At 65.3% G+C, this 27,699-nt stretch overlaps 2 protein-coding genes and 1 long non-coding RNA gene across 6 annotated transcripts in view; 2 read left to right on the top strand and 1 right to left on the bottom strand.

The window, feature by feature from the left end:
• TTYH3 (tweety family member 3) overlaps positions 1-3,363 on the top strand; it is a 30,580-nt gene extending 27,217 nt beyond the window's left edge. For 2 of the 3 annotated variants that reach the window (XM_086691233.1, XM_086691234.1), the window contains one exon: positions 168-3,363. In XM_086691233.1, coding sequence (XP_086547359.1) covers positions 168-183 — 16 coding nt within the window. In that variant the 3' untranslated portion in view covers positions 184-3,363. The remainder of the gene's footprint in view (positions 1-167) is intronic. The other variant, XR_015245225.1, reaches the window with a different exon arrangement.
• A 6,539-nt stretch (positions 3,364-9,902) lies between these two features.
• LFNG (LFNG O-fucosylpeptide 3-beta-N-acetylglucosaminyltransferase) lies at positions 9,903-18,732 on the bottom strand. Of its 2 annotated transcripts, none has more exons than XM_086692830.1 (8): positions 18,188-18,732; positions 13,540-13,588; positions 12,954-13,053; positions 12,693-12,846; positions 12,490-12,575; positions 11,838-12,000; positions 11,329-11,414; positions 9,903-11,113 (listed from the first exon to the last, which is right to left on the bottom strand). In XM_086692830.1, exons 1-8 carry the CDS (start codon positions 18,623-18,625, stop codon positions 11,047-11,049), a joined length of 1,143 nt encoding a protein of 380 aa, XP_086548956.1. In that variant the 5' UTR covers positions 18,626-18,732; the 3' UTR covers positions 9,903-11,046. The 2 variants fall into 2 exon arrangements, with proteins under 2 accessions (XP_086548956.1, XP_086548955.1); XM_086692829.1 differs by having other exon boundaries at positions 11,838-12,003; positions 18,188-18,731.
• A 6,264-nt stretch (positions 18,733-24,996) lies between these two features.
• On the top strand, positions 24,997-27,006 carry LOC147572854 (uncharacterized). The gene is made up of 3 exons (XR_015245230.1): positions 24,997-25,556; positions 25,931-25,982; positions 26,591-27,006. It is a non-coding gene; the product is annotated as an uncharacterized LOC147572854 (long non-coding RNA).
• The last annotated feature ends 693 nt before the right edge of the window (positions 27,007-27,699 follow it).

Genomic DNA, 27,699 nt, shown 5'->3' with positions numbered 1-27,699 from the left:
GCTGGCCTCCGCTCGTGGAGCCCGCCGGCCACTCCCGAGCCCCTCCGTCAGCCGGGCCACCGCCCTCCTGTCCCACCCTCGGGTTGCTCCTGGCTCACCTCACCAAGGCCCTCGTGTGGCTGCGTCCGCTGCCCTGCTGACCCCCTCTTCCCCTTGTCTCCCTCCAGTACACCTCCAGCATGAGAGCCAAATACCTCGCCACCAGCCAGCCTCGCCCCGACTCCAGCGGCAGCGGCCACTAGACCGCCCCGGCCGGCCACCCGCCCGCCTGCCCGCGTGCCAATCGCCCCGCCCTCCCCGTGCCAGCACTGCCGCTTCCACCCGCGACCACTCGCCGGACCCTCCGCACGCACGCCAGGCCCGCTGCCGGCTCCTTTGCGGCCCCCCTCCCCTCCCCTCCCCTCCCCTCCCCTCCCCTCCTCGCAGGGGCATGGAGATGAGGAACTCCGGGCCCGCGCCCTCTCCTCGGGCCACGCGCCTGGACGCCTGTGAGCGATGCCACCGACGCGGGGCCCTGGCCCCCCACGCCCGTCCGCCTCTGAGGACCTGCGTTTGCAGAGCCCTTCCCTGGGCCGGCCCCGGCGCCGTGTCCCTGCCACCTGCCCTGCGGCACGCCGACCCTGTGGACGCCCGCGTTCTCCGGCCCGCACCCCAGCCTGCCCCTCCCCTCCCGCAGCTCTGTGCTCCCGAGGCTTCTGTCCACAGGCTGTGCGGCGCCCCCCGCTGTGCCCGGCACCCGGAGGGGCCTAGGCTCGCACCTGCCCGCCGGGCTCCTGTGCGGAGAGCCCCCGGGGCGCCTCCGTGGCTCTTCCTTTTCTCTCCACCTGAACACAGGCCCCTCCTGTCGCTGCCAGAAGCCTCCCAGGGAGGCTCCGCTTCCTCTGCCTCCGGCCCAGCACTGCTCTCTCCCTCAGCGCCCACCCTGCCCGCAGGGCCCAGCCCCCCACAGCGGCGGGAGGACGGCAGGTGCCGCGCTGAGCCCCGGCCGCACGCTCAGTGCTGGCCACCTTCTTGGTGCCAAACCCCCTCCCCCACCCCAAGACTTGGCAGCTTGTCTGGTTCGTTTTTGCACTAACCACCTTTGTCACCCTAGGGCAGGCGGACTGCGGGCCGGGCAGCCCTCCCTTCTCGGTTCCCTCTCTGTCTAGGACAGGCGCGGTGTCCCGTGCCGGGCCGTGGGGCTGGACCCGAGCTGGCTGTGAACGTGCCCTCGGCCCCTGCTGCCCCTCTTGGGACTAACCACTAACCTCACCCAGCCTCCGCGGGCACCCCTGGCCGATCCAGAGCCAGCAAGTGTCACCCTGAGTCCGGGCCAGAGATGAGGCCTAAGCCGGCCGGCTGGGAGTCAAGCTGGAGTAGCCGTTTCTTCTCGGGGTGCTGCTGGGGAAAGGGCTGTAGACTGACAGGCAGCCCAGGAGCCTCGAGAGCCGTCCCTGGGCAGGTGCTGCCCCAGGATGACTGTGTCCTAGGGAACGAATGTCCCTTAGGCTGTAGGACCGAGGTCCCTGCGGCCTCAGTCTCCCTACCTGTGAAGTGGGAACAAGGCTTCCCTAAGGTGCTTTGGCTTTAGTGTACAATGTTTGCTGTGTTTCCTGCCATGGAGGGTGGGCCACCCCCAAATCAGGATGGGAAGTCCCCTGCCAGTCCCAGTCTTGGCCTAGCCAGCCTGAAACAGAGAGGCTCTGGCCTGTGTGTCAAGCCAGGGGCAGCAGAGTACCACCGACAGGCACGTGTGAGGGCCCGGGCCAGGGTCCTGCGGTGGGAGGTGGGCAGCTGGCCAAGCAGCTTACAGACATGTGGGCTCTTCCTTCCAGAGCGGGGGCGGTGCCCTGCCCCGGGACAGGCCCGGGGACAGGCCGCCTGCCCTTCCTCCACGATCCTCTCTCTGTGCTGGTGTCTGGGACCAAAAGGGCAGGTGGGCTGGAGGCCAGGCCACATCTGCCCCGCCCCTGGGGCAAACCCCTGACCCGGGGAGGGAGGGAAGTGAGCAGGCAAACACTGGGGTGCCCCAGGTGGTCCTGGCGTCTGAGCCCGTGGGCATGGGCAAACCTCACCGCAGGGCACTGTGTGCCCCGGGCCCGGCCCAGCCGTTGTTCTGGGCGCCCGCGGCACACCCGCCCAGCTTTTCCTCCGGGCTCCACCGGTGCCGAGAGCGTTCCGGGCCCGGGGTCGGTGGGGGAGGCCCCGGCAGCCCCGCCCGGGTGCCGCCGCTCTCCACCGCTGCTCAGAAGCACAGTCGGCTGACCGCGGCCCTGGGAGGCCGCCCGCAATGTGAATGTACATAGCATGAGAGGCGGGCGCTGCCCGGACAGGCTGTGGACCGCGGCTGTCCTGGGAGTACCCTCCGTGCGTCGTGTGCGTGAGTGCCTGCCCCGTCTGTGACGTCCTCACGTTCTTCTACTCACCGAGGTTGGAGAAAGGAAAAGGAGAGTGATCCCGAGGGGCTCACACCCAAGCCTCAGTCTCTGGAGGGGAGCAAGTCCTACCATCGGTTTCCTTTCGTTCCAAGTGTTCAGGGTCCCCTTCCTAACCCCCATCCCAGTGACTTCTCCACATCCCTTCCCAACCCTGCACCACTGGGCCTCGCTTCCCACAGGCCCTTGACAAAGTGGGTAGCAGGTGGGAGGGAGGGTTCCCCCGGGGCCTTGAAGCGCCCCTCCCCCCCCCCCCCCCCCCCCCCCGCCCCAGCAGGGTCCAGCTGGCTCCCAGGCCCCGGACAGGCTGGGCAAGTGGGAGGCAGGGTCCGACCGGGACACCTGGCTGATGGGACTCCCCGTGCCAGCATCCACTGCCCCTGGGTCCCCTGCCACATCACCCACCCCATCTCACTATGCAATTCCAGCCCAAGTACCATCCCCTCCCTACCCAGGACCCCTGCCCAGCCCCAGACTGGTGGGGGCCTCCCTGGGGCGCAGCTGGGGAGCAGGCAGGGGGTGGGCAGGGACGTTCTATTTAGCCGTGATGGTTGCGTCTGTGCCACTTTGTTACATATAACCTGTCATTCAATATGATTTTGTTAAGACTCCGACCCTCCCGGCCCCTCTCCTGGCCCTGCACCCTCTCCCCAGTGTGATTAGTGCCCTGAGCGGGAAGGGGGAACTGAGGCCTGAACCATTCGGCATCTTCCTCCAGAATCTTCCTCCGACCTCCGTAGGGCCAAGGCTGTATGTGCTGTCGCTGTGTTTTTTATTTTTATTTTTGGTTTTGGTTTTGGTTTTTTTAACTGGGTTTGGGGTTTGATTTTTATTTCTTTGGGGGCTTTATTTTTCTTGGCAAATAACTAAAAATCTCGTCAATGTAATTTCTGTGGTTTCTATTCAGCTTGGGTTTCATGTTTTAAAATAAACACATTTTAAAAAACAAGCCTCTCTTCCTGAGTTGATTGGGCTCCTGCCGGAGTTTGTGGGCAGTGTGGTCACATGTTGGGAGCCAAAAGACCCCCGGGGGGTGGGGGAGGCCCAGTCGTGGCCGGGGAGCCCACCCAGGTGGGGCTTCATGAGATGGGCACGAACAGTGGTCTTGACACCTTAAAAGCCTCACCCTGCAGTCTGGACGTGCACTGGAGCAGCCCGGGGGGACGGGATGCCTGTGTGGAGGCCCCTCCGGCCACCTGGAGAGGTGACAGGCCTGGCCCAGGGCAGGGGTGGCGGGCCAGGTGGGAGCAATGGTGGGTCCCCTTGGAGGAGCATTTCCTGAGCCCCACGGAGATGGGGCTCAGGGCACTTCCCCTGGGGGCATCTCCAGCCACGGGCCTCGCCAGAGTCCTTCCTCTCGGGTGGGTGGGATGGTGATGGGAAAAGGAGGAAAGAAGCCCTGGTGTGTGCCCCGGCCCCTGCCCCCGGCCACTCCTGCCGACCCAACCCAACCAAACGAACAAGAGACACAGAGGTGGTTTCTCCTAGCCCAGCAACAACCCAGCCAATGAGAAGCCATACTTCTCAGCCAATGAGGGGCCTCCATTCCGCTCTCCTCCAATGGGCTCCTGTCCCGAACAGCCTCCCCCCCCCCCCCCCCCCCCCCCCCCCCCCCGCAACGCACACGGTCCCCCTTCCCTCTATATAAGCCAGCGACGCAGCTTGTTCTCAGCTGGGTCTGTGGTTCAGGTGTGTGGTGTTGAGCTTGGTTCCTCCACCTCCCAAACAAGCTCGTTTTGCTGGGAAGAGGACTGGCTGCTTTGTATTTAAAGTTACCATCATTCTTGTTCTCGGCTGAGAAATGGACACTGGAAGGTGCCACAGAACCCGGCAGGGAACGTGGGAGGGCTGCTGGTGAGCTCACTTTCCTCCCCTAAAGGTAATACCACCCACCTCACAGGGGGCTCAGTGTCCCGTGGAACAGGGGGACGCACCTTTTGGCCAGGAAAGCATGTCTCCCATGCTTGGGGCACAGGTGGGCGAGGGACCTGCAAAGGCCCAGTGGAACACACCAGGCTCTCGCGGCATTGCTGGGAGCGCCTGGGGGGCGGGGCTGGGCGGGGCTGGTCCAGCAGCCTCCGATTTGACTGGCTCCTAGGGAAGGGCACCCGGAACTGGTCAGCTCTGAAGAGGGGACGCAGATCACCCAGGGCAGTGGAAGAGACAGCTGAGGCCTCCAGGGTGCTGTGTGGTAAGGAGGGAGAGCTGGGGACGTGGGGCCAAGGAACCCAAAAGGCAAGAGAGTCCCATGAGGGAAAGCGTCCAGGCACTTCCTGCCCTACTTGGACCTCAGTGTCCCTGTCTGCATGTCAGGGAGGGCACAGTGGTATCCTAGTTCTAGAAGCTGCCACCTTCCTTGGGTCATGGCCCCTCCATCTTCAAAGCCAGCAGTGTAGCATGCTTCCGATCCCGGTCTGACCCTGACCCTCCTTGCCTCCCTCTTAAAAAGAAGGACCTGTGGGGGCGCCTGGGTGGCTCATTTGGTTGAGCATCTGACTTTGGCTCAGGTCATGATTTGGCAGTTCGTGAGTTCGAGCCCCACGTCGGGCTCTGTGCTGACAGCTCAGAGCCTGGGCCTGTTTCAGATTCTGTGTCTCCCTCTCTCTGACCCTCCCCCGTTCATGCTCTGTCTCTCTCTGTCTCAAAAATAAATAAACGTTAAAAAAAAAAAAAAAAAAAAAAAGAAGGACCTGTGATTGCACTGGAGCCACCTGGATAATCCAGGATAATCATCTCTCTGTCTCGAGGTTCTTAATTTACTCACATCTACAAAGTCCCCTTTGCCGTGAAGGTAGCATATTCATAGGTTAAGGAGATTAAGATGTGACATCTTTGGGGTCTACCGTTCTGCCAACCAGGGGAAGCTAGTGTTGAGAATATCTGGGGAAAGAGGGCTCTGGGAGGCGTGAATAGCCAGGGCAAAGGTCCTGAGGCAGATACATGCCTGGTGTGTTCACGCAGGGAGGTGAGGGTGACTGCAGTGGAGCGGCAAAGAAGAGTGGTCTGATATGAAGCAAAGCTGGGAAGATGGCAGAGGGCCTGTGGGTCTCATAAGGACTTGGAGGTGGACTCTGAGGGAGGGGGAAGCCACGGAGAACCTGAGCAGACCGACGCCACGGAACATTTATCTTAACAGGATGGCCCTGGCTGCTGAGTCAGGATGGGGGCTAGGGCAGAAGCAGGAGAGCAGCTAGGAGGCTGTGGCAACATTGCAGGCCAGAGCCGAGGGCAGGCCGGGGGGCGGGGGAGGATGTCCAGCTGAGGAGGGGTGAGACAGGACTCGGTTCTGGACAGAGCACAAGCAGCACTTTCTGGCACCCTGTGTGTGGGTGTGGGGCTTGGGTTGAGCTGCGGTGGGTCCCCGGGGATGTGTTCTCATACACTGAGGTGGGGGGCCGGGGAGGGAGCAGGCACCTGGGGAGGTCGGGGGCGGTGGTGGAACAGTGAGTCTGGGAATCGGGAGAGAGCACTGGGCAGCGATGGCCAGTTGGAGTCTTTGGCTTGGATACTGTGTTTCAAGCCAGGAGTCTGGATGACATCCCCCAGGGAGTGGGTGCAGAAGAGGAGACAGCAGGACCCCTGTTTGGGGTCTGGAAGTGGGGAGGGACAACCAGCCGGGCAGGAGGAGCCCGGGACAGAGAGTGTCGTGGGAGCCACACGAAGACAGTGTCAAGGAGAGATGAGGGACCACGTCACATGCTGCCGATGACGGGGTCCGTGGGCACTGGAAGGTGACTGAGTCCGGTAGACTCAGGAAGCTGGGCACCATTGGAGTCTTGGACAAGAACCAGTGCGATGAAGCCTGACAGCTGGCTCAGGAGAGCACGGGAGAGGACGCGGGGACAGCAAGAAGCGACTCCTGGAGTTTAGCTGCAAAGCAGTAAACGGTGCCTCGGCTGGAGGGGGCGTGGCCCAGAGGCGCACGCGTGGGGGGCGTGGCCCGGAGGAGCGTGCGTGTTTGAAGATTAGGATGTTTTAAGATAAGAGCGCGTTGGAAGCCTGGCACGGGGCTCGGCTGCAGTGGGGGAAGAGGGGCCGGTGTGCATCGGTGGAGTGGTGTTCCTGAGTCCCCAAGAAGGGTGGGGCCTAGGTCACAGTGGAGCCCCCTGCTGGCCCCGCGGTCAGAGCGGCGGTGCGGGCAGTGTTGTGGGCCCGGTGGGGTGGGTCTCATGGAGGAGGGAGGCTGAAGGAAGTGGTTGGGGGCCGGGGACGGGGAGAAGGAGGAGAGCCGGAGAGCAGGCAGGGGCGAAGTCGGGGCAGGGGGTTTCCCAGGGAGCCAAGGCTCCATCTGGAACTCAGGGTGAGACTCCCCAGAGTTCGGGGAGCTGCCCAGGTGCGGGGGGACAGGCTGCAGGAGGGTGGCCGCTAGAGGCCTGGCTGGGAGAGGGTGTGAAAACAAGAAGCCAAGGGAGGTGAAGGGGAGTTCAAAGGTGTGCCTGGACCTGGGCCTCCAGCCAGTAGAGGACAGGCCTGTGAGGGGTGAGGGCGGTGGGGGTTCAGGAGGGCCGGAGCGACTGAGCAGAGGGACAGGCAGCAGGTGGAGGCAGAGTGCGGTCGTGGGGCAGGCACGGTCTGGGGAGTGAGTGACCATGCAGTGGGGATGCAGGGGGAGGGGAGGGGAGGCCAAGGGCATGGGAAGGATCACGGACACGGAAGTAACCGGGAGCGGACGCAGGAGCCAGGACAGGAGAGCTAGCCTGTGAGCCAGGAGCCCACATTTCCAGGAATGAGGGGACACCCGCAGAGGGCGGGGACAGCAGGTGTCCTGATCCCTTGATCGAGAAGGGTCTAAGTGGGGAGAGCATCTCCAGGAGTGAGGCAGATGCCCACCAGGGGGCGCCGGGCCCTCGGGGGACCCGAGCCGCAGGGCGGGAGGCCGGGACATTCTGCATTCCCAGCAATTTCCCCTCACGGCCCCGCTGCTTGTCTGAGGCTCCCGGGGGCTCTGCTGAGTGGAGGGCCCACAGGTCCCACCGGGACGAGCCACGAGGACATGCGGTGGCCAGCCCCGTGTCAGACCCAGGGGACAGGACGGCAGCAGGAGTGACCTGCAGCAGCTGCTTAAGCTTGCTTCTTGACCTTACACAATTACGTAAACCAGATATCAGTAACAACGGTCAGGTTCGTGCTGTGAGCTTCTAAGGGCCAGAACGGGGCTGTGCACCGGGATGCTGGTGGGTCCTGGGAAAGGTCAATTTGGGCAGGGAGAGAAACCCCCAGCGCTCACCACCAGCGCTGGCACCCAGGGACTGAGGTGGGTTGCACACAGATTGTGGGGGGGGGGGGGTCCCAGAAGCCTGGGCAGGGCTCCTAAGGGGCATGTGCCCGGGGGTGGGGGGCAGCCACAGCTCTGCACTCCCCACCCAGTACCCTCACGTAACCTGGACCACCTCCAGGGGTGAGACAGGAGCTGCCCCAGGTCCCTGGGTCCCTCCTAGTGATGTACCAAGTGTCTGTGTCCTGCCCTGGGCTCAGAAATGGCTTGGCAAGGCCGGGGCTGGGGGTGGGCGGAAGGGCCTGAGGCAGCGGCAAGACTGGCAGGTCTGACAAAGAACGGGGCTGGCTCTGGTCATTCCCCTCTGCCCCCCACCCGCCCCCCACCCACCCCAGGCCCAGAGAGGGCGGGACTGGCCGAAGCTGCCAGCAAGGAAGGGAGCCTCAGGGTGAGCCCCGGTGGCCTGCAGGTGCGTGGGGAAGGGCCGTGGAGACCCAGCCCCCTGCCATCCTCCCTCCCAGGTTCCAGGCATCCTGATCAGTCCTGCCTCCGCACCTCTGCCCAGGCTGTGCGAGACCCAGACCGCCTGCTCTCCCCACCGCACCTCTGCAAGGCCTTCCGTCTCCAGCACCTGACCACAGCTCTCATGCGTCTCTTTGGGAAGTTGGCCGTGATGGCCCCAGGTGAAGGGAAGTTTGTTTAAACTGAGCAGGGAGGGGCCCCACCCGCACCCCTCTCGGCTCCTCCCAGACCCGGCTCAGGGCTTGCCGCCTGGCAGCGCGGAAGCCGGAGGGGGTGGGGGTGGGGAGTACGGGGGTGGCAGTTTTACTTCGGATTCTGAAAGCCCACAAATGACGGGCACTTCAGGAGGTGCGGGGGAGGGGGGGTAACTAGCCTGGCCAGGCAGGCCACCCAGGTTATCTCCTCCGCTCCCTGACTCCTTCCTTGGGGGAAGGCCCCTTCCCCACACCCAGAAGGGCTGCACGTGGAAGAAATCAGGCTGCCGGTTCCTGTAAGGCCCCCTCCCAGACCCGCTTCCCCTTCTGGGGAGCAAGAACTTCCTCCTCCCTCAGCTTCTCCCCGAGAAGAGGGAAGGCCCGGGCCGTGCCCTCTGCGCCACTTCCCAGACCCAGAGCACGGGGGTTCCCCGGTCTCAGATGAAGGCCAAGGCTCAGGGAGGGCCTGGACCAGCTCTGTGGCAGGCTCCGCCTGCCCCCACAGCGGCTGCACAGGCACACCCATGCCCTAGGGCCCCGCCAGCTCAGGGGAGGCTGATCCCCAATGCCAGGGCAAGGTGGGGTCAGGCCCCGGCCAGGTGCCTCCGGGCCAGAGTAGCCACCAGCAAGGGGGTTGTGAGAAACGGGGACCTCCCTGGCCACCCCCTCCATTTGGGGGTGCTGTGTATGTGGGCATGTGTCCAGTGGGGACAGGACTGGCATCCGCCCCCGGCAGGTCAGGGGTGGGGAAAGGAAGCACTTTGCAAACGCTTTTTATTCTGATGTGTTGAGAAGGCGAAGCTTGGAGCAGAGTGGGGAGCATGGAGGTCTGGGAACCTGGAGTCGAGGGGCGGAGGCAGCTGGGGCTCAGCAAGAGGAAGAGGGCGTAAGGGCGTCCCCAGGCTGCTGGGGACTGGGGAGGGAAGCCGCGGCTGAGGCTGGACCAGCCCCTGCCTACTCCTGCCACCCTCCACTGGATTTGAGGAAGAAAGGGCAGTGGTCATCGGGGAGCTGGTTGTTGTAGGAGACAAGGCCCGGGGACATCCTGGCCCAGCCTCCTGCGGCCTGTCCGGGTGGCATGGGGGCCCAGCACCCAGATCATCGAGTGTGGGGTGCCCGGCACAAGGGGAGGCCGGGATCCAAGGCCCACCAGGCCTCTGAGTTTGAGGTCTCTACCACCCTGCCGGCCCAGTTCAGTTACCTAACCTTGGCTGTCACTGGCTCTGAGCCTTAATTCGCCCGTCTGCAAAATGGGACAAGGACGTGGTCTCTGGGTTTGTGATGGGGATGAAGCCAGATAAGGAGGTCCGAGCTGGGCCACAACAAGCCCCCAGCCCTCCTGCAGGGAGGGCTGGGCTCCCTGCAGCCCCTAGAGCCAGGCCAACACAGGCTGCAGCTGCAAAGCCTTAGGGCTGCTCCTCTGGATGAGACCTGTGGATCCAGCCACCCCCCCCACCACCGCCCCCACATGAGTACCTGAGCCCCCAGTCCCCTGGAACCACCTCAGACAGACCTGCACCTCAGGCCCAACTTCCAGCAAAACCAGGACCCCTGGGGTTGCCCCAAAGAGCACTTTTATTCACAGCAAAGGACGTCACCATAGCAACCACCCTTCAATTCCCTGAGAACTTTCCCATTATCTGTCGCTTTCCTACCTATGTCTTTGCAGAAGGAAAAACAGAAGACAAAACACATCCCACGGGCCAGGTGCACCAAGCTGGGCCTGCGGGAGACAGGTACTATGCACGAGGTGGGGGAGGAGAGTCCAGAGCCCGGGACATATAAATACGTGCAGTGTTAGACATTTCCATCAGCTTTAACGACAAAGATATCTCACGTTTGGCTCCTGCTTTTTCTGATCCACAGAAAAGATAAAATAACACCTGCCCCCCCCCCCAAGAAAAAACGACAAAACACCCTACTTTTTACCCACCGCCTTATGAGAAACCAGCACAGTAAAAAAATACTGTCACAATATTTACAGACACACCCACTATGGGCGACTTTCTCTCTGCTTCAAAGAGGAGATAAAATGCTCAGCTCTGTCTCCCCATCGTGGGAAGAGACAAAGAGAAGACACCAGAGAGGGCTGGAGAGACTCCCCACCCAGGACGGCCGGGAGGGGAGCCACTGTTCCCCTAGCCACACGGCCCCTAGGAGCTTAACAGGAGTGGCTGGACCCAGGTGCTGTTTCTCTGCTTCCCAGTGCCTGGGCCAGAGCTCAGTGGGAGAAGGGGGCTCGGGACGCCCCCTGCAGAACCCGGCTTCCCTGCACTGAGCAACACTCAGTTGTCCCGGGGGCTCCGAGGAGGGGCCAGGATCTCAGGGCGCAGGTGCCCCAGCACAGAGCCTGCAGGTCCACGCAGAGCAGCCCCCAATCCCCATGTTGCCCTAAGACTCCGAGATGGTAAGAAAACTGCCCTCAGAGCGACCTCCGATGCAGGCACGTGCTTCCGGGATGGGGCTCTGGAGCCCGCTGACCCGAGGCACGTGGGAACGCAGACAAGTGGCCCTTTTGCCCGCTCCCTGGCAGAACAGGACCGCCCAGCAGTCTGCTCCACGGACCGGCGCACGGCACACACACACAGACGTAGGCACAGCCCCGGGGAGCCTCGAACGCCAAGGCCAGGGCGGCACAACACGGGTCCCCGGGCCCTTTGGATACCAGGGGCGCCCGAGGACGGGGTCTCAGCCGTGGCGGCTAGAAGATGCTGGTGTGAGGACACCAGGGCGTGTCTGGGTACAGGTGGCAGTGGATGGAGCGGAACCTGTGGGGACAGAGCAGGGGGCCGGTCCGTGCGGGGAGGGCGGGCCGAGCACCCATCGTCCGACCGACCCGCCGCACCAGGAGGGGCCCCGCGGCATGAGCAGGGCGTCGAGGCGCCCTCTTGGTAGTCAAGCCGCTCAACCACACCCGCTCTGGCAGACGCCCTAGGGGACCCTACATAGGTCACAACCTCTCTCTCTGGGCCTGTTTCCTCACCTGGACGGGTCGGCCTCCACGGAGAAGGGCCCCTTCACGTGGATGGCGTTCCGCTTATTTTCAAACATGCCGTAGCTGAGGGTCACCTGTGCGGGGAGGGGCAGAGTGAAGCCGGGAGCTGCCCCCGCGCCCCCGGCTTTGTCCGCAGCCGGCCGTTGCGGTTCGGGGCGCCAGGACAGCCTCGCCTTCTGGCCTCCCCCGGACCAAGAAGGAAGGTCCGTGAGTCACGCTGCACCCACCCCACCCGCTCCGCACAAGCCGGGAGTGAGGTCCAGGGCGGGGACTTCGGCGAGGGCCAGCAGAGTCGTCTGCCGGTGCAGGAAAAGCCCCAGACGGCACAGGGTGGGAGGGTCGCGTGGGATGTGAGCAGGGTCCCGCCGGTGGGGGGTCTGGGTATCCCGGCGGCGGCCCTTCCCGACTTCCGACTCCACCCAGCGCTCCCTCCTCCCCCCACTTCCTTCCCCTGCCCGCTTGCCCCTTCGCTCGTGGCTGGGCGGCGGGCGGCCCACCTGCTCGTGGAGCTCCGAGGCCGGCACCTGCTGCAGGTTCTCCAGGTGGGAGTGGAACAGCCCGCTGCGGATGAGGGGCACCCCCAGGAGGGCCTCCACGATGTAGCCGATGGTGCAGTCGTCCGGCAGGCGGATGCGCTCGGCCGTGTTCACGAAGTGGCCCCTGCTGCAGAAAGGGAGGAGAGGACGAGAGGGGGTGAGCTGAGGCGAGGCGGGAGCCAGCCGCCCACCGGGAGCCCGGCAGGATCCTGCCAGGCAGCACCAGCACAGAAGGAAGAAGCCAGCTCCAAGGGAAGGGGGACACGCCCCTGTGGAGCAGGGTACAGACCCCGTCTGCGTTCCTCACAGGCTCGCGTGCCAGCCCGGCACCCTCCTCTGCGCCAGCCTGACAGTTCCGAGCCCGGGGGCGACTGGGTGCAGAAAGGAGTCCCGCCCGACGGTGCCCGGGGCCGGTGCTCACACCAGCCCTCGTGCCTGGCAGGCGGGAGGGGACGGGTGGTGGGGAACGTGACGTGGCCTGCCTGCGCACGTGAGGTTGGGGCACCCGCAGCTGGGAAAGTGAACCGAACCAAACCAAGCCGGGGGGGGGGGGGGGGGGGGGGGGGAGTCTTTGGGACCGAGGGCGGCCTCACCTGTGTCCCAGGGCACCCACCTGGCCCACGGGCTCATCTTCAGGGCCAGCCCCCGGCTGATGCAGAAGCCAGCCCCACCGGTGGCAAACCAGAAATGGACGGGACGCTGCAGGAGGGAACGCAGGGGACCGTGAGACCCTCACCCCAGGCCACAGGGACACCTCTGGCCTCCTCCCCACTCCGCTCAGCCGTGCGTGGGGGGCAGGGGGCGGGGAACGCTCACCATCGTGTTCTCGCTGACCCTCTCGGTGGCCTGGATGGGCCTGTCCAGACTGGGCTTGCCAATGTAAACGTCCCGGGTGTGCGGGTAGCTGGCCAGCAGCCGCAGCAAAGCCCTGACGTTGACGTAGTTGTCATCATCCACGTGACAAAACCACCTGGAGAGAAGCAGGGCCGGTAGAGAGAGGAAGAGAGAGGCAGAGAGAGCATTGCTGGGGGGAGGACCTCCGGAGCAGGCACCTGAGGGACCGGGGCCAACACTCACTTCCTCCCGGACTCCATGAAGTGGTCGAACTCCACGGCCATCTTGCACGACAGGGCCTGGCGGCTGTGGGCAGCCGAGCAGTTGGTGTTCACCACGTTGCCTGTGAACAAGGCAGGGGGCTGTAAGCGGGTCCGGGCTGGCTCGGGGAGGACGGCGGCCACAGCAGAGCAGGACAGAGTGGGTGACTGTCCCAGGGCGCCCCGGGTTCAAGCTGTACCTTGCAGCGGCCCCCTCCCTCCGCCCCCCCCCCCAACAAGGCTCAAGGCCTGGAGATCACGCCCGCCCCCCCAGCGCCCCCCCTCCGGGACAACCCGATCCCGCCCCTGCCCATTCAGGCGGCTTTTTCCCAGCACCGGCCACCTGTTGCCGCCACATCAGCTCAAAGGGCCCCGGGAGCTGAAAGGGCCTCATTTGCATGAGAATTGGGTGGGGGGGCTCCCCGAGTGGCAGGGCGGAGCCTTGAGCAAACCAGTTGAGTAAACTGCCCTCCCTGGCCCGTGGCCTCGGTGACCTCTCCGGAGGGGAGGGAAGCGTTCCTCCCAGGCGTGGAGCCCCCCACGCCTCCCCCCCCAAGCCCGGGGCTCACCGGTGCGCCTGGCCAGGGCTTCATCCTCCCCGTCGGTGAAAATGAACGTCTGGAAGGAGAAACGTGGTCTTGAATAGGCAGCTCTGTGTCTCCCCCGCCCCCGGGGCCACGGTGGGGGGCGTCCAGGGCTGGGCACCCTGGGGCTTCAGCAGCTAGAGCTCAGCCACACCCACTCTCCGTCCTTCTGCTGTGGGCCTCAGTTTCCCCAGGTGCACGGAGTGGGTCTCAAGTGCCCATTCTAAGTAGAAGGAGGGCTGGGGCTCGTGCAGACCCCCCCCCCACCCCGTCGACAGCTGGGCCCAAGGTCACCCAGCGGCTGTGCCGGCACGAGCCAGGTGGGGCGCCCCGCCCACCCACCAGGTAACCGGCTCCCCGCCCACCCCACACACCTGGCGGGGCACACACCCTTATTGACACAGCGCCTAGCCTGTGGGAGGGGGTAGAGGGCCGTGGTGGGGGGACAGGCAGAGGAGGTCGGCTTCGGGAAGCCAAGTCTCAATCAGTCAGGGACAAAGGCCTCTGCTGGACGGCCGCCAAGCCCTGGCGGACAAAGGGCCCGGAGGGAGGATGAATCACCAGGCATTGTCCGCCAGCTTTGTCCTGGGCCGCGCGGCGAGGGGCGCCGGGCTGGCCTTAACTCGGCCGCGTTAAGCGGGAGTGGCCGTGCTGCCCATTACCATACAGCTGGCCTGTTTAACTGGGCCGGGCTGGGCGAGAGGTCCGACGGGCAGGGGTGCGGCCACAGCACTGCGGTCCTCTGGGCCGGGCCCTGAAGCCCGGCCCCTCTCGCCCCGAGCGGTGTGACTGGCCGGGCAGGTCACCTTCTCTGAGCCAAAGAAGCCACCGCTGTTCTCTGGAGACTCCGACGGTCAGCAGGGTTGAGGCAGGAAACCGCCTGTGCCCCAGCCCACAGAGCAGTACCCCCAGCAGCAGCTCCCCTCCTCCCCCTACGCCCCCCCCCCCCCCCCCCCCCCGCAGCTCCGGCAAGGAAATCCAGGCTGGCAGACGGGCCTTGCCCAAGGCCACATCAAGGCTCCACCTGTGCCAGCACTGGGCCACCCCTGCCAGGAGCGCTCCGAGGAAGGGGGCGGGCAGCGGGGCGGGGCCAGGAGCTGCCGGCACCCGCCTGGGCCCGTCAGCACACGGGGAGGAATGTTCCTTCCTCTGCCTGGCCCGCCCAGCGCGTGCCGCCCAGCGCACCCGGGCATGGCTGAGTGCAAAGCCTGGGGCCCGTGGCCGAAGTGGGGGGGGGGGGTGGGCTCTGAGCACAGGCGGCGGGAGACCCCCCACCTCCGTGCCCACCAGACCTCAGTTTCCTTTTATGGGTCCTAGGGAGGCTCTGGCATGCGGAGGCTCAGAGCACAGCACACACCCAGGAACCGGGGGACCCACCTGGGGTCCCCACCCTCCTTTGGATGGCTCCAGCCCCTTGCCCAGCCTGACCCCAGACCCGGACACACACTCAGGTGAGGCCATGAGCTGCTGAGCACCGGCTTAGAGCTGGAGAAGGGGCAGGCCCCAGGTATGTCCTCTCCATGCACGCACCCCCTCCTTCCAGGGCCCTGCAGGCACCCCAAGGCGGCCCGCACGCACAGACTCGCACCCAGCCCCCCACCCACTCCCCAGCATCTCAGCCCAGGAATGCTGTGGGAGGCCCAGGCCGGCCAGTGCAGACGCGCACTGCCGTCGCTGGATTAAAAGGAAAATGCTTTCTTAATGAGATCAAGCGAGGCCTGTTCTCCCGCGCTTTGGTGGTGCCCTAAAAACCCAGCCCAAGGCTACGGAGATTAAAGTCACCTTTGTTCAGCTTCGGGGAGAGCAAGGCAGGCGGCCTGAAGAGGAGTTCGGGGAAGGGTGGGGCTGTGGGGGGTGTGAGGGTGCCAGGCCTCCGGTCTCCCAGCATCAGAGCAACCAGCAGAGAAAGCCACGGACAGGCTGCCTGGTGGCTCAGAGCCTCAGTTTCCCCCTCTGTCAAATGGGCATAACGAGAGCTCACATGTATGTACCCAGAGCAAAGCACTGAGACTGACTCCTTTCTTTGGTCTCCATAACGGCCCTGAGAGGTAGACACTGTACTACCTGGGTGGACAGAGGAGAAACTGAGGACCAGAGAGGGGCAGCCTCCAGCCTGTGGTCACACCCAGGGGGCAGAGATGGTGCTAATCTAGCCCAAAGTGCCTCCCAGGGACCGAGACCACCCCCCTCCGGGCCACCTCCCCACTTCCCTACGATGGGGCTGAAGGAGGAAGAGGGGGGCAGCAGGGGCGGCAGGGCTGGCCCAGCGCGGGCGGGGGGGACACCCACAGGAAGCGGCATTGTTCCTGGAGCTGCGATTCAAAGAAACACAGGATGCCAAGCTCTCCCCCAGCAATTGTGGCCGCTGTGGTGGCAGCCGCGGCAGCCTGGCCCACTCCTTGGAGGGGTGGGGGAGGAACGTGGGGGCCGAAGGTCCAGCCCCTCGTCCTGGACTTCAGGGACTGTCGTAGTGTGGTCCCTGCTGACCGCCATCCCCCCCCCCCACCCCCCTACTGTCACTCCAATTGCGGGAAGTGTTTTACACATACCCCATGCTTGTGCTCTCAGTCTAGCTCAAATGGCACCTCCTCCAGGAAGTCTCCCAACCCTCCATGTGAGTCAGATGCCCACTCTCAGCTTGCACAGCCTTTCAGGGTTTCCGCCACCAAAGCCCTGACTTCTTCGGGTGTTCCACATCCAGGTGGGTCTGAATCACCATGCACAGGACTGGGAGAGGAGGACCCTCAGCTGTGACGGTTTCGAGGACCCCCTCCCCCACACGGGGAGGTGAGGAACTCTTGCTCGCTGTGACACAAGAACTGATGCCGGGGTGGGGGTGGGGGGGCAGATTCAGCCTCTCCTGGTTGGGGTCAGCCGTCAAAGAGGAAACTGAGCGGCCCTTAAACAGGGACGTCAGGGCCCAGGGCAGTGACGTCGCCCCCCCGCCCCGATTCCTGAGGACCTGTTGGGCTCATTCCCTCCGCCTCCAGGTTTGGCCGCCCTCTTTCACAACACCATACTGGAAGGACGATGCTTGCCCCACATCAGAGATGAGGAGACTGAGGGTCACAAAGGCCCTGGGCTTTGCCCAAGATCACCCCTGCTGGGACTCGTACCTGAGACCCCCTGACCACATCCCCTCTGCTGGAGAAAGCCCCCAAAGTCCAGGACGAGCAGAGCTCAGAACCCAGGGGCGGTCCAGAGGGGGCTGAATGCTGCCAAAGGTCACATGGCAGGAAGGCCGAGTCCTGGGGGTAGGGTGCCCGGCTCAGGGATGGTGCCCCACAAGGGCTGTCAGTCAGGGATGGGGGGGCCCGCAGGCCCCCTCATCGCCAGGCAACCTGAGTGGCCAGCGCGCCAGCGGCGGTTCCCATGGAGCGCATAGCTGCACACAAGAGGCCGGGTGCCTTTCTCCGCTGGAGAAAGGGGCTTTGTTACCTTGCCCAAGCGGCCGGCGTGAGAGCCGCCGGGCGCTGGGAATCCTAACGGCCCGGCGGCCAAACAAAACCCGCGGCCCCCGCCGCCCCCTCCCGCCGGCCCGCTGAGCCCCTGGGAAAGGGGATGCTGCTTTCCCAGGAGGCTGCCACGGGACTCCCAGGGCCCCCCTCGCCACGCTGGGACCAGAGAGGACCCTTCCCCCCACCCCGGCCCCCATCATGACCTCACCAGAACCCTGTCCCCGAACAGGGCTCAGCCACCCCAGAAGATCCCAGGCCTTGAGGTTCCAACAGGGAGGAACAGGTGTGGGGTCTTCTCTGAGCCCTCGTCCCAGGCAAGGGTCCCTCAACTTTACCCCAAATGCCCACTTAGTCCCTTGAATCTCCCAGCCCAGGGGCGTTCCCCCGCTGCCCCTCCCGCCCTCCGGCGGGGCCCGCACTGCCCTGTCCCGCCCCAACCCAACCGTCCTGCTGCAGCCCCGAGGGAGATTTTCAAAGTGGGGTGTGTCTTTATTATGTGTGGAGGAAGCTGGTGCTCAACTAGGGTGCAGTAAAGCACAAGGTTCCAGGCTCCAAAGATTCCTACGCTGTGGGGAGAGGGTCTCCGCACAGGCCCCCAAAACCCGGTGCTCTCTTTCCAGATACATCCTCCAGGACTCACTCACACCCACCCAAACGCAGATCATCTTTAGCAAAGACTTGTCTTCATTCCACAGCAAAGACTCTCCCAGCCCTATGCGGGGTGGCAGGGGTGGTTCTAACCCTGACCCCATCACTGACGAAAGCGTCGTCCTCTCCAGGGAAGGGTCTGAGCCCAGGGTGGATGCCCCACTCAGAATCTGCCTTGGGGTGGTGCGGAGACAACTGCACCTTATTAATGCGCTCCAAAGTTTGGGGAGGAGAAGGGCGTAAGAAGCATCACGGGGCACCAAACCCCCAAAACTGGCAGCTGGTGTAGGGTCAACGCATACCATCCAAGACTCTGGAAGTTGGATGGAGTAGGGTCCCCATCTGACACTTCCACAACTCTATGGGGAGAGTGACCCCATCAAGGAGACTGGTCTGGAAAGGGACGGGTTGGTGTCACCACCCCAGATATTCCAGGTGGCTGGACAGAGTGCAGCCTGGCGCCCTTCGTATACTGCCACCAGCTGCGCAAGACGGCACCCCTACCCCGCCCAGGCGTGGGGGCTCACCATCTGCTTGTGGCGCGAGATCCAGGTCTCCAGCAGCAGGTCGAGGCGCGCGCGGTGAAACTTTCTGGTGGTCTTGACCGCGATGAAGACGTCGTGGGGCGCCAGCGGCTCCGCTGGGGGCGGCGGGTGGCCGTCGGCGGGGCGGGGGGCGCCCCCGGGCGGCGGGCCCGCGTCTCTGCGCGCGCGGGTCAGCAGGCTGAAGTACTCGGACAGACTGTGCACCTCGCGGGCGAGCGCAGCGGGAGCCGCCGCCGCCGCCGCCGCCTCCAGCCCGGGAGCCGGGGCCGCCCCCGCGGGGCCCGCCAGGCTGCGCAGCGCTCGCCGGCCGCGCTCGGCGGGCACCGGGGGCGGGGGCGGGTCCGCCGTGAGCACCAGCAGGCAGGCGAGCAGCGCGCCCGCCAGCGCCAGCAGCAGGCGTCGGCCGCAGCGCTTGAGCATGGTGGGGTGGCGGCCCCCGGCGCGCCCTGCCCGGTGCGCCCTGCCCTGCCCCGCCCCGCAGACCGGCGCGCAGGATCCCGGGTCCCGCGGCGCGTTGGGCTGTCCACTGCCCGCGCCCCACGCTCTTAAACCTCCCCGCCGGACTCCGCCCTCCGGGGGCGTGGCCCCCTCGAGGGCCCGCCCCCCCCGCGCGCTCACTGGCTCCCGGGCCCTGGGGCGGGACCTCGCGCCGGTCGCCCCCCGAGACGCTCAGCGCCCACGTGGGGCCGCGGCGGGGGTCTGGGAAAGGCCCGCCGGGCGCCGCCGCCCCCGCCCCTTGTGAGCACGTGCACGCCCCGCCCCGCCCGGGTCGTCCCCCGCGGGCAGCCGAGGGGCGTGGGGCTTGGGGCCGGGCCCGCCCCGGTGGCCCCGAAGGGGAAAGCAGGCTGGCCAGCGCCGGCGGGGGCTGCACGGGGCGTCTGGCACGCGGAAGGGCGCGCCCTCAGCGCGGTGACCGGGGTTCTGGCACGGGGGCTTCGGGCTCGGTAGTCCCGCCGGAGCCGTCCTGACTTCCTCGCTGGGCGCTGCCCCTCCCCGAGCCCGGCGTCCTGCGCTTGGGGTGCTGCGTGCCGAGGACGTGGGGCGGCGTGTAGGCGGACTAAGGTCTAAGTCCTTTCTGCCTCGGGCGGCGGTTATTAGTACCGAGGAGGGGCTTAGCCGCCCGAGCCGCAGGTAGGGCCACGAGGTTGCAGCGAGAAAGCACCTGTATCAAATTCCACCTTCAGCTCCACCCCCCCCCCCACCCGAGGTAATTTCCTCAAGTCCCAGCCCGACGGCGGGGGTGGTGGGGTTGTTCCCCAAATCCTCCAGGCGCCCTGTGGCGAGAAGGAACTGAGGTCGCCCCTCCCCTCGCGGGATGAAAGGCTGCTTTTTGTCCCATTTGGTCCCTCTACGATCCGGCCAGATGTGGCCCAGCTGTGCCCCCGCCCCGCCTCCCCCGGCACACGGCGGCCCCCGCCCCCAGGCCTTCCCACGGGTCGGGCCGGCCCACCGCACGAGCAGGGGCGGCAGGAATGCGCGCCAGCAGCCCGGGCTGACGGCGAGGGGCGAGGGGCCCGGAAGTGGCCGAGGGGCCCCCTGGCGCGGGAGCTGGGTCCGAGTTCTCTGCCCTCAGCATCTTCCGGAAGCTCAGCTGGGGGCGGCTCTGCGCTTGGCTGCGCCTCCTTCCCGTCCCGTCCCTCCTCGGCTCTGGCACCCCCTCCTTAGGAGGCCCTCTGCGACCACCGGGGCCACAGCCCCTGCCCGCTCAGGTCACAGCTCACTCTGCCCGCTGGCCAGTTACTTCCGCAGAGCTTAGCCCCCCCGCCTGCGGTGGCGCTGTGGGTGCCGGTGCCTCTTCCTCCGCCTGAGTGTCGCCTGCGGGAGAACAGGCCTGGAGCGCAGTGGGTGCTCGCTAAGGATTTGCTGGGTAAATGCCCCCAGGGGGCTGTGGCCCATTTGCTCCCAGAGCTCTGGGGCCCTAGCCCTAGCCCCCGTGTCATGGCGTGTGATGGGAGATAGTGAGATAGTGGTTCCCAGGCCTCTTCCTGCCCCCGCCCCCCCAGGTAATTAGCAGGCGCCACCTCAGGCAGACAGTTGCCTGAGCAGATGGTGCTGGCTGTGCCCAAGTGACAAGTCTCCCGTGGTGTCACCTCCTGCCATAAACCCCGCCCCCATCAGCCAGAGCCCAGCCTTGGAGCCTCTAGGCAGCCCGGAGAGGCGGGGCGGGCAGGGGAGGAAAGGGCCCTAGGGCTGTATGGGCTGCCCCCAAACAGTCAGCTGAGCCGCAGCCCAGCCCAGCCCAGCCTCAGGTCTGAAGTCCCTGTGCCCTTGCCTCACCACCAACTCCCACTGACCCCATATCTGGGCTATTTTGAGAAGGAGCCCCCTCCACTCCCCTCATCTCTCCTCAGGAAGTCTTGGGCAGTCTCCACCCTGGTCTCCCTTCCCTACCTGCTCTATGTATTCTCTACTCAGTGACCAGACAGATCTAGCCCCCCCCCCCCAAATGGATCAGAATCTTCCACGGCTCCCCATTGCCTCTGAGTTCAAATCCTGGTCTGCTGTCTACTTCCCTGGGAACTCATTCCCAGCCCCGTTTCTTGCTGCACCCTGCAATCCTCCCCATTCCCCAACAGCCCAAGCACCACTGAGCCCTCATATCTTTGCATGAGCCGTGCCCGGGATTCAGGTCAGTGGCTTCTATACTTAGCGGTACCCACTAGATGCTGAGTGTTCTGCAAGAGAAGCGAGAGAACAGCACATGGCCGCGTCAGCCCATACTCCCACCAGACAAGGTCCTGTGGCCCCCCGCCGAGGAGATAGCACTGCCTGCCCGCACCCGAGAGCACCCCTGCTTTCTCCGACTGGTGCCCTTGGACACACCAGACAGCAGGAGCAGTGTACCCATTGTACAGAAGCCAAGGATGCGGGGGGGGCGGTGGGGGGGTGGGCAGGAGACGGGGTTACTGAGAGGGGCTGGTCCAGCCTGGCAGGGGCTAGAGGGAGTTTCCTGCGCCTCTCCGCAGCCAGGCTGGGGCGTGGGGGGCCCCCGGGTGCGGCTGCCGTCTGGGAACAGCAGGACAAAGCCTTATAGCATTCTTGTGGGGGCCGTGGGCTTTGGCAAGAGTGATTCAGTTTCTTTGCTGTCAGGAGAATGGAATTTCGTGGTGACTCCTTGAGGTCTAAAAACTGTAGGGGGGTGGCCTGCTCAGCTGCCCCCGCCCCTTCCCCAGCCTGAGGTGAGCCCCTCCCTGCCCCTGACCTAGGCGCACGGGCTCCTACCAGGGACCCACTGAGCCAAACAGCCGCAGGAGAAGTGGGGGTGCTGGGCTGAGGACAGGAAATGGGGAGCTCGAGAAGGGATGGGGGGCGGCTGACCAGGTTGCCGGGAAGCCCCTTGGGACGTTAAGGTCCCGGGGGGAGGGGGCTGGGAGTGGAGGCCGGACCAGGGCTCTGCTCTGGGCACAGGCACAAACTCAGCCCGGGGGTGGGTGTTGCCCTCTGGAGCCAGACTGCTGGCCTTGCAAACCCACAGGGGCCCCTTCTCAGCTTTAGACCTGGACCCGGGATGTTCCTTCCCTGAAACTCAGTTTCCCCACCCATAACATGAGGATAACACTACCCTCCATTTTATAAGGTGCTTCCGGGCAGAAGGTCGGAGAAGCAAGCAGCCTGGCTCTCTTGCCTGGGGACGTTGGGTCTGTGTGCCTCCTGGGCAGCAGACCTCCACTCAGCGTGGTGTCTCCGCCAGGCTGGGGCCCCGGGGAAGGCACGTGGCTGAATGACCTCAGAGCCGCCCCTGAAATTTAGAGCGGTGGCCTCGGAAAGCGGGCCCACCTGACCACAGAGCCCCGCGGGGCTCTACTCTGCCCCCACATCAGGCTCAGAGGCAGTATCGTGTCCCCACCTGAACTCAGCCTCCTTTCTCTGCTGGGGCTCAGCCCGGGGCCTCCCGTGGATGGGGGTCTGTCCCACCAGCTACTGGAAACCCCTTCTCCACAGGCTCCCGGGGTCCTTGGGGCCGGCTTCCCCTGGATTGTTTCTTTCCTGGGAAGATCCAGGAGATATAGCGGGTGGCCCCGTTAGCTCGCAGGAAGTCATCCGAGGCAGGCAGGCTGCGTGTCACTGCAACAGGGAAGGCCCTGTCCCAACCCCACCGTGAGCTGGTGGCAGGAAGACGGAGTTGGGGCTCCTGGACAGGCAGACATGAGGACGCTGCCCCCGCGCCGCCGTGAGGGCATCAGAGGATAACTGGCAAGAAGGGAACCTTCTGGATGCCAAGGTGCCCCTAGCAGGCAATGAGTGGCACGGTCACAGAAGCCCCAGCCCAGAAGCTTCTGGACAGGGAGTCCCGCTGGCAGGAGGGGAGGGTTGGCTCAGGAGCCCAGTGCAGCCGGCTCCACGGCAGGAGGGAGGGGGCACAGCGGGCAGCAGCAGCTGATTCCCATTACTGCAGCTGGGGTGGGCGCTGCCCCCACGGGAAGAATGAACAGTCTACAGCTGGGAATAGAGCCCCCAGCCCAGCCTGGCCCGGCCCGCCCGCACGCCCGCTCTGCCCGGAACCCCTCACCCCCAGGCCTCGCTTTGTGTGGTCTTGGGCCAGTTCCCTCCCTCTGCAGATCTCGGGATTTCACTTGACTTTGTAATAGGGATATGGCCGGTGCCTTCCCTTCCCCGCCCACCCTTGGCTGGTACCCTGCAGGCGTAGAGAAACAATGAGCCCTGGCGACATGGCCCATTGGCCTGAACTCTGGGGCCTGGAGTGGTCGCAGTGGCCCGGTGACTTGGCCTAGGTGGCTGAGTAAGGCTTCGGGGGACACCCTTCAAGGCCAGCCGGGTGCCACCTCTTCCCTCAGCCCTCAGCCCCTGTGGCACCTGCCCCCGTCCTGGTCCTGACCACGAGATAATAACTGCCCGTTTCCCTGCCTGCCTCCCCAGCTAGCCCGGGAGTTCAGGGGCCATGCTGAGTTCCTCAGCAGTGCCTGCCGCAAAGCAGGTGCTCAGTAAACAAACACTGGCTGGACAGATGAGGAAGGGAAGGGAGAGACAGATGGACGGAAAGGCAAAAAGGCAGAGAGAGGTCGTGGGGATGACTGGGAAGGTGCCGGATGCGGGCTACGAGAGGGCAGAAACACTGTGTCATTCGTAGCTGTTGTCCTCAGCGCTTAGAAGGGTACGTGGTGTGTCTTAGGTACCTTAGAAACATCCGTTGGATGATACATGGATGGATGGGCACATGCACAGACGGACGCACGCATGGGTGGACGGACTGGGTGGACGGATGGATACGTGTAGATACACGGACATGCAGAGGCTCAAGGGAGGGCCCCTGCTTCTGTCCCCCAAGCACCCAGCCCCGGGGAATGTGGGTTTCAGGGGAAGGAGGGAGGCCCGGCGTGGCTGCCCACTGAACTGTGAGCTGGCACCGGGGCCTGAGGGCAGAGCTGTGGAGGGTGGCAGGGGGCTGGCAGGGGCCGATGCCCGTAGTTCTCAGTGACCATACACTGTGTGCCCACCTACGCTGGGAGGGTCTCACTCAAGCGGTTGGTCTTGCAGATTGGACATGGGCGGTGCAGAGCGGAGAAGAGGCGCGCCTGTGACCCCACAGCCAGTCGGGGACGAGTCTCTCCGCCGTGGGGCAGGGCTTCGAACACCAGAAGGGAGACGGGCCCAGGCCTGGCAGCTGCACCTCTCCCTGGTGGCTCTGCGCTGGGGCCAGACTGGGCTAATCTGATTTGCAGCCCCCAGGAGCAGAGCCCCGGCCGTGAGCACACATTACTGACGTGCTACAGCGGCCAGACACCCACCAGGGAGACACCAGAACCACTTTGCCCCAGCCAGCCTTTGTCTCGCCAAGAATGGCTAGCTTGTGCTGTGGCCACGGGGTGGGGAGTGGTTGTCCCCGTGCCTGCCAGGCCCCAGGCATGACCCCTCGCCCCAGTCATGACCTGGTGCCCATGTCAATGGGACCAGACCCTGGGGGCAGTGGAAGGAGGGGCTCCTGGCCGGATGGAGGTGGTAGGGATCGGAGTCTTGTCTCAAAGGGCGCCCCCGCCCCCACTTCATGACCCCGACCTTATCTCTGTAACTCCCTGACCCCAGGTTCCTCCTCTGCGACAGGAGTCGAGTGAGCCCCTCACTCCCAGGGGTGGAGAAGGATATGGCATTGATCTCTATTTTAGGCGGCCCTGGAAGTGACGGAAGGGGGAGGTTATGTGCCCAGGAGTGGCAACCACACCCACAAAAAGATAAGCCACCACCACGGCACCCATTCGTCCACCCGTCTGACGGTCCATCTGTCCACTCACCCAACCATTCGACGGGATCCCCGGCACCTTCTCCACCCCTGGCTCTGCGTGGCTCCGGGTGGTTTAGGAGGTGAGTCAGACACAGCTCCTGGCCTCAGGGAGCTCACACTCTTGTGGGAGGATCTGCCAGGCTCTCAGACGTCCTCCCAGCAGAGAGATGGCGGTCAGGGCCGGGAGACGGGTCAAGCCCAAGTGTGCCCAGAGCCCAGGCGAGGGATAATCCACTGTGTGCCAGGGCCGGGGGTAGTGAGCATCAGGCAAGGCTTCTAGGAAAAGGTGGTGACTGGCGAAGGTTTGGGTGGGGGGGGGAGGGTGGGAAGGCAGGAAGGGGTGCTGCCCAGAGGTGGGGGGGGAGGCGGGAAGGGGTGCTGCCCAGAGGTGGGGGGGGTCACGCAGCTCGGTGGGGGTCTGAGTCGATGAGCAGAGGGACGTGAAGCTGGAGAGCTGAGCAGGAGCCGGCCGGTCCTGGGTCAGGGTCAGGGTCAGGCCTGGGAGGCAATGGGGAACCACAGAAGGTCTGCCAGCAAAAGGGATGTGGTTCGAGTTGCATTGTAGGAGGAGGGGGAGCCCGGGCAAGAGGAGTCAGCCCCGGGCCGTCTGTCCCTCCAGGCCTCATGCCCTTGCGGCCAGGCCTTTGCTCTCCCTGCTCCCTGTCCTGAGAGGCTCTGGCAACAGGAGAATTTTTTCAGGAGGGCAGGGCCAGCTCCTCAGAGGTAGGTGGGCCCTGGTAGGAAGGGGTGGGAGAGGCAAGGAGGATGGGACAGGGCTGAGGCCCGCATCAGAGGGAAGGCCAGGCCTCTCTCTGCAGCCCTGGCTGCTTTGTATACACACGGTCCACAGGGACCAGCCCAGGGGACATTTGGGGTGTTTGGCAATGCCTGGAGACATTTTTGGATGCCACGCCCGGGGGTAATGCACAGCCAGTGCATCCAGTCAGTAAAAGCCGGAGGTGCTGCTGAATGCCCTACGATGTGCAAGCCGGGCCCCCAACAAAGAACTGTCCAACTGGAGAAATCGCCATCCGCATGAATGGCCTCTCCCAAGGCAGGAGCCTCCGTGGGGCACTCAGGGTGGCTCCCGGCCACGCCTGGGGTCCCTGACAGGTATGCGTGAGCCTGGCGGGGAGGCCCCGACAAGCAGTTTGCTCCCCACTTCCTGCCAAGGTCATGTGAGGGCAGAGGATGCGGCGGGCAGGGCTGCCGGGACAGTGCGCCAGCCCGGCAGCGGAAGGATGACACAGGGGGCTCCTGCGGGTGGCCTCCACGGAGGTCAGTGGGGGGCTGGGGCCGGGCCGGGCCGCCTGGGCCGCGGGCCAAGGCTCGGTGAGGGCAGGGGCGGCAGAGCGGGGCCCCGGACCCCGTGGCTCCCAACGGCCTTCAGGTGCTTGCAGCCTCCGGCCAGGCTGGGTTTGGGAAGGTGGCGGGGAGGGGCCCCCCTGAAGGCTGTTTGCTCAGCCGAGGTTTAATCTCCAAAACAGGAAGGCTCGTATTGACAGAAGCAGCAGACGGAATTGCCGGAGCGCCTGCCAGGTTAGGCTCCCCGGCCCCCCTCCTCCCGGCCCCGGGCTGGCCCCCCCACCCCTCCACAGATCCTGCCCTGCGGTACAAACGCTGCCAGCCCCCTCCCACAGCCCCGAAGCTGTGCCCCTCGGTGCCAACCGGGCCCCGGTGAGAGGGTACCTCGGCCTGCTCTGCCCACTGCGGGGAGGGCTGGGGGGGGCAGAAAAGTGGAGGGAAGGGGGGCCCGGGGCGACAGGCTTAGCAGGGCGTGTCTCAGCTCTCATTTTGCAATTGAGGAAGCCGAGGCTCAGGGAGGGAAGTGAGCTGGCCTGGGTCACACAGGGGTGGGGTGCTGGTTGTCTGCCCCGGTGCCCGCACCCCGGTTCTGAAACACGCGCGGGCGGGTGCTGATGAGCCAAGAGGCGGGGCCCAGCGGACCCCCAAGTGCCCTCCCAGGAAGACCTGGCTCCGGGCTCGCCACGGCGGCAAATGCGGCCGAGGCCACAGATGCCCCCACTGCCAGCGGAAGCCGCAGGAGAGGGCAGGGCAGGTGTACCCCGGGCAAGCCGGGTCCTTCGGGACGGCCGCTTCCTGACGGCAGGCCTGGTCTGGGCCCGGCGGCCCCTTTCTCTTTCCAGGCAGCTGACTCTGCGTGGGACCAAGGTTCACGGGCTGACGCCAGCCTGCCCTCTGGACCCTCTTGAAGCCCACGCCCCTCTCCTGGCCACAGACTCCCTGGCCACCCGAGGTGGGAGGTGGACATTATTCCCGGGCAGTTCCTTGCCCAGAGCTGCCGGCTCCGAGTGAGCAGCGGGCACCGTGGTCTTGCGTGGACCTGAGGCCTGGCCCCCAAATCCTAGAAACGGGCTCCTGGGCTGATGCCATCCCTGTCTCCCTGCTCCCCACTCTGGAGGGCCGGCCCTGCTCCTGCAGGCCTCCGACTTCCTCTGCTGCTCCCGGCTTACCCGCCGGGCTCAGTCCCTCCATGCCCGCCTCCCCAGTCAGCGGCTACCTCCTTGGAGAAGTTTTCCTGGGTCCCTCCCCTCTTTTCCATTCCTGGCACATGTTCTGGCACCCAGAGAGTGCTCTGGGACGGTGGCAACCACAAAGAGCTAAGAATTTGCTAGACGTACAAAGGGGCAAGAAGGAGCTAGGGCCATTGCACAGATGGGAAGACAGGGTCCTGCCCAAGGCCACGCAGCGGTGAGCCTGTGTCTCCAGCTTCCCCTGAAAGCAAGAATCTGCGGGCTCCAGCCTCCCGTGGGGCTCCCGCAGTCCTCGGGGCTGAGCTCAAGGCCCCCACGGCCCCCACGTGGAGTCTGGGGCGGGCGCGGTGCTCCGCTCAGAGGCCGGCTGCAGACGGTGAGCGCACCTCACACACAGAAGGCCTGGGTCTCTGCTCCCAGAAGTAGCTCCTGGCCAGGCCTGACTCTTCCTGGCTGCTCCAGAAAGCTCTTCGAGGGCCGGGAAACCAAGCGGCAGCCGGGCATTCTCGGGTGGAGGAGCGGGTGGCCGGCTGGCCTGCTCCGGGGGTGGAGGGGAGTGCAGGGTGGCCTATGGGCCCCTCTCTGGGTGGGGGAAGGGAGGGTCCCCAGTCTCAGCTCTGTCCCTACACAACGAGCAGGTCTTAGGCAGGCAGTTTGTCGCCTCAGCTCTCGGCCCAAACTCCAGGCCCTCGCGGGAACGGCTCTCGGGCCGGTCCCGCCCCCCTCCCCCGTCAGGGCCGGGTGCCCTGGGGCAGGTCTGA

Source organism: Puma concolor, chromosome E3, assembly GCF_028749965.1.
Source record: "Puma concolor isolate L17-30 chromosome E3, mPumCon1.1.hap2, whole genome shotgun sequence".
Classification (NCBI taxonomy): Eukaryota; Metazoa; Chordata; class Mammalia; order Carnivora; family Felidae; genus Puma; species Puma concolor.
The sequence above is the reverse complement of the archived record's forward strand: the minus strand, read 5'-3'. Positions and strand labels throughout refer to the sequence as shown.